Here is a 10,186-nt window from a genome sequence, read left to right as displayed (position 1 = left end):
ACTTTGGGTGGGAGGTCTGTAGTAGACTCCTACCATTGTGTCCCCTGTGCTGTGTTTCCCATGGATTTTAACCCAGAGGGTCTCCAGTCGTCCACCCTGGTCGCCAATATCAGCTTGCAGGGACGTGTAGCTTTCCTTAACATAGACAGCTACCCCCCGCCCCTTTTCTCTACACGATCCCTCCTGTACAGGGTATAGCCATCTATACCCGTGGTCTAGTCATGGGTGGAGTCCCACCAGGTAGGTGGAGTCCCACCAGGGACTCCACCTTTTTGAGTGGGGGGGTTTGAGTGGGGGTGTTGCCATATTGTTTTCTACCTGTCATGTTTCTGTAGATAGTGCTAATAATGACAAGGCCATGCTCTGCACATTAGTTGAGTAAGAGGATGCTGCTGGAATCGGCCTTGCTCACTCCTTCCTTCCAAATGGTGCCCCTCCACATATTAAAGACCCTGCCAACTCTTGCACTGAAATCTCCAATGAAGATGATTTTATCATCTTTTGGAATGCTAGTCAGGATTTCATTAAGGTCAGCATAAAACTGGTTTTTTTTGTTCTTCCTTGGCAATGAGTATTGGGGCATATGCACTGATACTGGTAGAAAACAAATTGTTGGTCAGTTGGAGGTGAAAAGTCATGAGGCGCTCATTAATGCCAACAGGAAATTTGGTCATTCAGCTGACAATCTGGTGAATGATGGTGAAACCACCATCATGTATTCACTTGGCATTTGCAGGTTTCCCTTTCCAGAAGAACATATAGCTACCCTGCTCCTTCCTCAGATGGCATTCATTTGCATGTCTGATCTTGCTGATAGCAGCAATACTGATGTTAAATGCGAGAGTTCTCAGCTGTTCTACATGCAGGTCTGTTACAGTTTGGGTTTTCTAGTAGGATTTGTATATTCCAAGGTGCAAAGGACATTTTTGTGTTTTGACCGCAATTTGAGTGATCCCTCTGGAAGCGGCTATCCAGTCAGGTAAGATAAGGTGAGAGAGCCTATGTTTGGGGCACCTTTTCTCGCCCCCTCCCCATGCAGAGTGAGCAGAGGGGATCCTAAAAGGGACTGCTCAGTCACATTCACAGCTGCCAAATCACCTTCTTGTCCTATTCCAAGGGTGCAGTGGCCAACACGTGACCGCTGTCTGAGTGTGGATCTGTGACTAGGGGCTTTTGGTGATCACTTCATTTCTCCCCATCACCACTCATCCATTACGGCAGGGCTTTGTAGAGGTTTGGGTATTGGTGACTGGTTATTTTTGGTAGATGTTGGGTCCAGTGGGAGAAGCCTACATGTGACTTGTTTTATGTGAGGAGGCCGTCGCATGTCAGCAAGCACATGGATCTTGGTGGAGGAGAAACCTGTGTCCAGTGGCAAGGATATCCAAAATGACTGGGGTTTCTCTTATACTGCAGCCTTCATCCGCTTTTGCAGCCATTGTGAAGCATGCCATCTTCATCTGCCTGCTCCACCATTGCGTCTTTATGTTATGTTGGACTGCTTTTTGATACCTCATCTTTGGCCTTACCGCCATGGGTGACCCTACCAGGAGTACAAGACTCCCAACAGTGTTGCTTTTAGGATCATCAGTACACGCAAGCCTCTATACCCTGTCAAGGTGGCAGTCTGTGGAGAGGAACGGGTGAGCGCCACTGTTATAGCATATTTTGAGCCACTTGGATGTGCATTCCTAGAGCATTGCTCATGCTTTCCTCTACAAATTTATAGGCTAAAAACTTACACTCTTTACATAAAATGAGAGCTATGATATAATCATGAGAACTGGCAACATAGGGACTGTGTCAGCTAGACTCTAAGGACTGGTGATTACCCTCTTTCTTTATTGTCTCCCAACAGTGAGCCTCTGGAAGGGTAAGGATATATTCACGAAATCTACAATATGCGCATTAAACAACATGCAAGGGTTTCACTCCAGAATTCATCTTAGTCCTTACTGCTCAGTCCTTCCCCACTATGGTGGCAGAGTGTGCATCTATTTCATTAATCCGCACTGCTTTTCTTTATGACCCCTGTTTTCTATTGTGCCTGCTTTTCCCCTTGCAGAGAGCATCCCACAGCAGAGCCTGACCTGTTATAATGACTACACTTCTCTTATGACCTGCATGTGGGAGGAATGCTCAGAGGCGCAACATTTCCTGAATATGACTCTTTACTATAATGATGACACTGAAGACTCGTAAGTGCCTGAGTTCTGTTCTCCTGGAGAAGGACATGAGGGGATCTTGGCTACCGGATCTAAAAGATAGGGGTGGGAAGTGAGAAATGGATTGATTTGGCAGACAGGCTTTGAGTAATATATGGCCATTTGGGCTTGCTTGCTGTGTGTGTAGGGAGGAGGGGAGGAGTTGGAAGCTCAAATCAACTTTGACATCTGCTTTGGGAAGAAGAAGGGAGGAGGGAAGTTGAATACAATAGGGATGCATTACCACTGGTTGTCTATGGGATTGCAAGTGGTAGCTGTGCCAGGGCATGTTAGGTTCCTGCACATGGTGTGGAGAAGGAGGCATTACAATGTAGGTGTGAAAGTCATTTATTAGCAGAGGAGACAGGTACAGTTCCCCTTCCTACGCAGCTCCTTATGGCCCATCCTTATAGCAGTGTCAGCCATCTCTGATGATGTCAGTTCTACAAAACACGGATGCGTGGAAAGGCTGAGAGAGAGAGAGAGAGAGAGAGAGAAATGTTTATCTGTACTGTCAGATTTCCTCTCTGAGATGCTAGGCTCTGTATTTCTGTATCTCCCCAGCACATCAGCTTTCTTCTGAAAAGGCAACCAAGCTTTTAGACTGCAAGGGACAGGAGGGAAAGAAAAGGCAGGGGAGGAAGAAAGGCAAGGACAGATATGGAAACAAAGAGATTCAGGTGTGAGGAGAGACAGGTCAAAGTCTGGGGAAAACAGGCAAATGGGAGGTGAAAGAGATCAATTCTATTGCTTTGTATGGAAGAGATGCTGAAATCACAAGTGGGTTGTTCTGATGTCCATTGAAGTAAATGAAAGGGCTCTCACTAACTTCACCAGGTTTTGGATCTGGCCCCAGGAAAGTGGTCATCTCTAGATAAACATCCTGTGAAATGACATGATTCTTCCAAGGATGCTCTGTGAAGGTCTTTCTCACATGATGGGCCACAAGAATGAATCATAAGATGAAAGTAAATTAGATTACTTGGTCATACTAAATGGATTCCACCACTACCAGTCATCATGTGGTGATGCCTCTTCTTCACCACATATCACCACACCACTACCAACAAACAGCCCAGTCCTTGGAGGTCTTCAGTTGTTGGATGAAGAAGAATTAGTACAGAGAGTGGCAGCATGTTTTCTCAGCAACCCTTTTTCCAGCAGAAATATGCAGCATGAGATCATTTCAAAATGCCTGCACTCAGCTAAAAGAAAATGCCCTGCTGCACACCCCCCACCCCCCGGGGAAAGGCTAAGAGAAGAAATCATATGTGATATATTAAAAGTGTTGGTACATGGTGATAAATTGGTATAAAGGCCAATATAGAATAGAATAGACCATGGGGACAGTTTCAAAAAGTCCAAATTTTGGATTTTTTTTTGTACCTAAATCATTTCCTTCTGGGTCTCTTTCTCTGCAGCATTGTGATCCCATGTGAATCCCACCAAGTGGAGGGACGCACTGACTGCCAGGGCTCACACACACACTGGGTGTGCCGCAAAAATCACACCACTTTTGGAATAGAACAGAAAGTTATTTACAGTCTCAAACCCAACCAGGAGCTACAGACTGAACTGCGTGTCATTCTCTTCCAGAATGGTAAAGTTGAGATGCCATGGTTTTTTCCTCTCCATACATTTTTGAGATCCTTTGCAGTGAAAGTTTCTTCCTTCTGCCTGATCCCTTAGCCCTAGACAAAAATACTGATCCTGAATCCAGCCAGGAATCCAAGTTTATTTCCATTGTAAGACCTTTCTATCAATGTCTCTCTCCCACCCACATACTGATTGTTCCATTGTATATTGTATCCTCACCTTTCCAGTCCAGCCACTCCCACCTCAAAACCTCTTCATCAATGTGACAGAAGGAGGTGACTTCTTGCTAGCATGGGAAGCAGCTGGTGGGATAAATGGAAGCACCTGGCCAGACAACACACTAGAATATGAAGTGACCTACAAGAGGGACTGGGAATCCTGGGAGGTAAGCATGAGACATATGCAGGCATTGGCCTGTGGTGTTCTAGGTTGTACCATGGAGAGGACAGCCTGAACTTAGACCTGTGCAGAGAACTGACTTCTCCATTCACCGGAATTTCTGGAAAATTGAAACAAAATGGACATTTTTGGGAATAGAGAAATGTCAGAAAAAGTTTCATTTGGTTTGAACAAAATATTTCCTTTGAGCCAATAAAAAATGTTTGGTTTCATTTGAGATGTAAAATGTAAAATTCAACTTTGTTCTGAAAATGTTGAAACCAAATGTATTGATGTATTTAGGGGTTTATTGCTTATAAAAACAATTCGGCCAAATCTTGAGAAAATTACAAATATATTGGTTAGCAGGAATATGCACTTTGTTTTAAAATATTTTTGACCAAAATCCTTTATCTACTTGCTAGCCTCTACAGCCAGAATGGTTGATATGCAAATCCTCAGGGAGCTCTATGTCATAGATATGATGCCTCTGACATGGTGTAGCTGGCTGGGGGTGTGCCTTGCACACTTCTTGTCCCATCTAGCCCTGTGGATCAAGGCCTGAGACCCTGAAAGTACAAAGCTATCTGTCTCCTTTGAAAGCAATAAACTCCACACAAGCAGCATTGCACAGTGGCCTAGCCCAGGATCACAGATGTAGCTGGGCTTCACCACATGGAACTGACCAAGCAAAGATGTCTTCACACTCATCTCTGACATTGCCTCTCTCTCTTGTCCCCTCCTCTTCTCTCTTTTGTCTCATTATTTCTCTTCTCTGCTTACTTCACTCTCTCACCCCCCATGGACAGAGTTCTTCCTCTGTGTTGGTCTCAAACACCTCCAAATACCTCTTTAGACACAACAGCCTTGTACCGGGGAGCACCTATGTTGCTTGTGTCCGAGCCAAGCCAAGCCAGGAGAGTAACTTTACTGGGCAGTACAGTGCATGGAGCACAAAGGTGTCTTGGAAGACCCAAGCAGGTAAGCGTGATGTGAGAGAATAAGGGTCCGGATGAGGTGTTGGGGGGTGAGGAGCATTGCACTATGTGCTGTACTAGCAGTAGATGTTTGGGGCTGAGCTGAAGAGCACTGGGAATGTGATGATTATGTTCTGCTCACCCAGAGGTCCCCTGTGTCACCGTCAACTTTTACTTGAGTGGATGCAATGTCTGTGAAGGGAACCAGATCAGTAGCGATAGGGGGCAAAGCCTAGTCCCATAGAAGAGGTGCCAAGTTTGCACTGACAGGAGCAGCACAAGCTCTTTACGCCCAGTTCCCCTAGTAGTGTAGCTTATTCAGCCTGGCCTCAGGTGCTGATGGTTTCTATGATATGGACTCTGTTGTTGTCAGTCTTGTCTGCTTCTCATGATTCATGCAGTGTATCCATTCTTTCGTGGATGGATGGACCGATGGGCTGATATAATGCTCCAGGCTTTGCTAGAGAAGCCTGAAGCTAAAAATATCCCCCTCCTTTGCGATGGCCACAAAAAAGTCACTCCTCAACTGTCCTCCCTTCATTCACTCCTGGTCTGCCTAGAGGAAGCCTCACCTCTTTCTTTCTCAGGAGATGATGGTCATCCCAAGAATCTCTGCTGCCTCTTCAATGGTGTTGATCGCCTCCTGTGCAGCTGGGAAGTACGGCAAGAGGTCACCAGCTCTGTCTTGTTCACACTCTTCTACAAGGTTACACAGACATCAGAGTAAGTGACCTGCCCGTGGCATCCTTTTTCCCTGTGGCACCTTTTCTCCTGTGTCTGACCATTCTTATCCCTGCTGATGTCAGCTTCACCTCATTTTTCCCTCAGAGAAAAGGAATGTTTGCCAATTCACGAGAAGAAGTTGCCTAACATCCCATATGTATCTCAAAGCTGTGAGATCAGCGTTACCAATCCCAACCATATGTTCCAGTACAACATATCTGTCCGGCCCCAAAAGGTGGAGATGCACATTGAACCCTCCAAGCACAGTAAGACTCTCTCTGCTGTAATAAACCTGGGATTGTCTCTTAGATTTTTTTCCCATGGATAGATAACTGATCAAAAAAGAGAAAAACAGGGAGAGGTTGATTGGCTGAGAAAAATGCTCTGTAATGATGTGTGGAGGGGATAAATAGTTGGTAAAGGAATCTTGGTACTGGAGTTTCTGACTAGCATTGATAGAGCATTGCTCTGAGGAAGCTTGCAGTAGTGGAGTGTTGGCTTGGACTGCCCAAAAGAAGCAGGAGGATACCACTAAGGATTCATAGGTTCTGATCCATTTCTCATCAGTCAATGTTAATATTTTCACTGACCCCACTGGGTTTTGAATAATGCTCTGTTTTCTTGGCACCTTGGTTGACAGGGCATTGCCCTTAGGAAGTGTCTTTTCTGATGCTCTCACAAGAAGTGGTTGAAACTAATTGTTTAGTAGTGCAATGGCTCATGTTATGTAGTGTTGATAAGTTGGAATTTAGACTTGTTTGCTCTGAGTGATGATACCAGGAATAAAGCAAACTATTTAAGTATCCTGAGTGGAAACCAGGAACAGCGAAAACCCCATCAGATATTAAAGTCTCTGTAAATGTTAATGACAGCTGGAGTAGGTTTGAATAGCGTGTTATTCTGTAATTGCATGCGAATGATGCCCACTAGGGCTGTGCGAAGCTACGGATGGTGATTCGATTTGGAGGAGATTCAGCCCGATTCGGTGGCCGAATCTCCAAATCTGAATTGAATCAGTAGACCAATTTAAAGGTCCGAATCAATTCAAAGCTCTCCGAATCTTTGGAAAAGATTTGAAGAGCTTTGATGATTTGGGCAGTCCCTGGTGGCTGCAGCAGAGAGATGCAGCTGGACTCCACTTTGCTCCCCCAGCCCCCACACAGGTGCACCGCCCAGGCCAGCTCTGGCCCTCTAAGAAACCACCCCCCCGGGACTCACCAGTCCTGCAGCAGCCTTGGGGCTTCAGGGACTCATGCATAGCCCCCGACATGGCGTGGGGCGGCGGGGGCAGCGGGGATTGCCCCCGCTGGCAGGAGCAATGAGTCCAGGGGGTTTTTCGGGGGGGGGGTTGGTGGACAAATCTCCAAACCCGAATTGAATCAAAGGACCCTTTAATCTCTCCAAATCGAGTTGGAACCCTCCACGTCGATTTGGAGAGATTTGGAAAGATTTGGCAATTCAGACATAGACACAGCTTTAAATGTTTTTTCTACATACCTCAAGGTAGCAGGGGCTCATGAGTGCTGCAGTGCTGGGGTGCATGGAGTGTCCCACAGAAGCACAGGGTTTTCGCCAGCACACTCAGCAGCAGACCTAGAAGTGGACCAGAAGCACTTCCGGTCCATTTCCAGGTCCACCGGGGAGCACACTGGGGGGGCCCCTGCACCCCCAAGCTTGGTGACTGGTGCCTCTTGGGTCTGGGGCACACCTGGGGTCCCCCCATGGCAGATTGATGAGCCAGGAGGGGTGCAGGGGGGGCCCCCCCAGCATACTCCCTGGTGGACCCAGAAGTGGAGTGGAAGTACTTTCGGTCCACTTCCCGGTTCTCCACTGAGCATGTGGAGGGCCCCCTGCAGTCCTGTTGGATGCTTCACATACCCCAGAATTGCAGCATTCACGAGCCACACTGGTACCTTGAGGCATGTAGAAGAAACATTTAAAGCTGTGTCTGTGTATGAATGGTTGATTCTCTGAATCAGTGTCAAATCTTCAGATTTGGATTTGGCTGAATTGAATCAGGGACAGTGATCTGAATCAACAAATCAAATCACTGTCTCTGATTTGCGCTGAATCCAAATCAAATAGGGCCCGCTTCGCACACCCCTAGTTACTGAAGACCCAGAATTAATTTTGGCAAAGGAATTAGAACTTTTCAAGCAAAAGAAGTAACATAGTCCAGTCTGAAATTTATAGATGGTGGCTGGTGGTCTGACATCATTGGCATGGCAAAGAATGAGACAGAAACATTATAGGACAAATGACCTGAGACAGAAAGGCATGTAGAGGCCAAAGTTAGAGTCCACAAAAACCTGCACTTGGAGCTGTAGACTCTGTGGAAAACAGCAAAAGCCGAGACTATCCAAGACTTTCCAAGAGTTAGCTGTGCTAGATTGGGCAAAGAGGACAATAACACCATTAGCTCAGAGGAATTCTTGCTAGGAACAATGGACATGTTGCAGTAGACTATGAATACAGTATCACTCCAAATCCCAGAAGGCCAAAAAATATCTTAAGCAGACAACAGTCAAAACAAGCACTAATGACTTTACCACCCCCAAAGAGAAGCAGTGGTGATGAGCAGGGACCCTGGATTTCTCTGATAAAAAAATCCCCAATTTTCAGATTAAAAAAAGTAACCCAAAATCCACATTTTTGGGTGATTAAAATGAAACACCACTAATATATATAGTGATATTTTATTTTAATCATGTAAGAAATGTGGATTTTGGGTTACTTTTTTAAATCCGAAACTTGGGGATTTTTTTTTTTTTATCTGAGAAAACCAGGATCCCTGGTGATGAGTCATGGGAGAGTTACAGGACACTTCAGAGATGAACTGAACATTGTTCATTAGTGGAACTTACCTATCTTTCAAAAATCTCAATTTACTAATCTTCATTATCAATTGGTCATATTTCCAGTTAGCTGGGGAAGGACAATATGAGGAACTATGCCTTTAATAGGTTCTAACAAGAGCCCACTGGATGTGGTTGTTAGGTTGTTTAGAGCTTATAATACCAACTGCTAACAAAATACAACCTCTGCCAATAGGCTGCTTACTGACAGTAGTGGTGCTGATGCCTCAGGGGGAGATTTGCAGGTCCATGTACCAGTGCAGGGCACTTCAGAGAATAATTGCTGTCTTCCAGTTACTGGGTGTGACAGAACACCTTTGGTGCCTGTCACTTTAAGGGCTTTGAGTTACAGCAGGGCAGCTGGCAGGTGCAGGCCAGCCCTGATGAGGCAGCCACATGACCCAGTAAGAGCCATGTGATTGGAGGGGAAAGATGAGCAGACTACATTTTAGCTCAGGCTCTAGGGGTGGGCCAGGAGTCTGCTGCTGGCAACCGGCAGAACAACACCTGGTTGGGTAGCTGCTCAGGAACACCTTGGAGGTAAAGGCAGGAGCTATGGGGATGGCAGGAGGTTCCTGGCCCTGGGTATGACTTGAAACTACACCTTGCTGGGGAAGGATGGCCTGGTGGGGCTGCCTGTGCTGGGGCAGCTCCCCAGTGAAAGGCAGGTAGGGGCGCCTTATAATCCTAGCCCCCACTACTCAGTGGTCTTAGAGCAGACAGTGGGGCCAGGCATACCAAGGGAAAGGCATCTGAGACCCTGGGGGTGTAAGACCCCAAACCCCGGGAAGGGGCATAGAATTGGTCCCAGTGAGGGGGTAGAGAGTGGCCCCAGGAAGGGGAGCAGAAAGACCCTAGTGCCCAGTGAGGGGTTAGTGGCTTGAGTTGGCCTAGTTTTGTGCAAGGACCATCACCCATAGAGTAGGCTGCAGGAGGCACCCGAAGGGCTGTGGGGGGATTGCCCTGAGTGGAAGTAGGCAAGCCTGATGGCTCGAAGAGGCCACTCAAGAAGAGCAGAGCATGTTGGGAGAGGCCCAGTGAAGGGTGGTATGAAAGAGGCCCTGTGAGAACGGGCAGAGTGAGTGAGATGAATGTGAGAGGCGCAGCAAGGGGCAGAGTTTGGCCCAGCTTCTGGCTGGAGCAACTAATAATTTTGGATGCCATCTGTGAGGCATGGAACACAGTAAGGGAAGGTTAGAGCCATGTGTAGACCCCATGGTATCAGAGCATTAAATGGGTAGCCTCCTGCTTATTTCATATTGTATTATTGAACAGCAAGTCATGGCAGACAAGACAGGGAAGACTACCCTAGACAGAGGGGTGGGCCGGCACTGTAACTGGCCACATAATCATCCCCCATCTCACTGGGTTGCATATATGGTTCAAATTCTGTAATATCTCATTGTTGCTCTGTAACATTATGTTTGGCTAATGAAGAGGAAGGCATAGGAGG

At 46.6% G+C, this 10,186-nt stretch overlaps 1 protein-coding gene across 1 annotated transcript in view; it reads left to right on the top strand.

Moving 5' to 3' along the window:
- The window catches only part of CSF2RB (colony stimulating factor 2 receptor beta common subunit), a 30,867-nt gene that overhangs the window by 9,478 nt on the left and 11,203 nt on the right, over positions 1-10,186 (top strand). The window contains exons 3-8 of the mRNA XM_006026006.3: positions 2,066-2,198; positions 3,626-3,804; positions 4,028-4,185; positions 4,988-5,159; positions 5,743-5,878; positions 5,984-6,144. Coding sequence (XP_006026068.1) covers positions 2,066-2,198; positions 3,626-3,804; positions 4,028-4,185; positions 4,988-5,159; positions 5,743-5,878; positions 5,984-6,144 — 939 coding nt within the window. The remainder of the gene's footprint in view (positions 1-2,065; positions 2,199-3,625; positions 3,805-4,027; positions 4,186-4,987; positions 5,160-5,742; positions 5,879-5,983; positions 6,145-10,186) is intronic.

The sequence above is a fragment of the Alligator sinensis genome, unplaced genomic scaffold (assembly GCF_000455745.1).
Source record: "Alligator sinensis unplaced genomic scaffold, ASM45574v1 scaffold215_3, whole genome shotgun sequence".
Taxonomy (NCBI): domain Eukaryota; kingdom Metazoa; phylum Chordata; order Crocodylia; family Alligatoridae; genus Alligator; species Alligator sinensis.
Note: the sequence above shows the minus strand (reverse complement) of the source record. Positions and strands in the feature narration are given on the sequence as shown.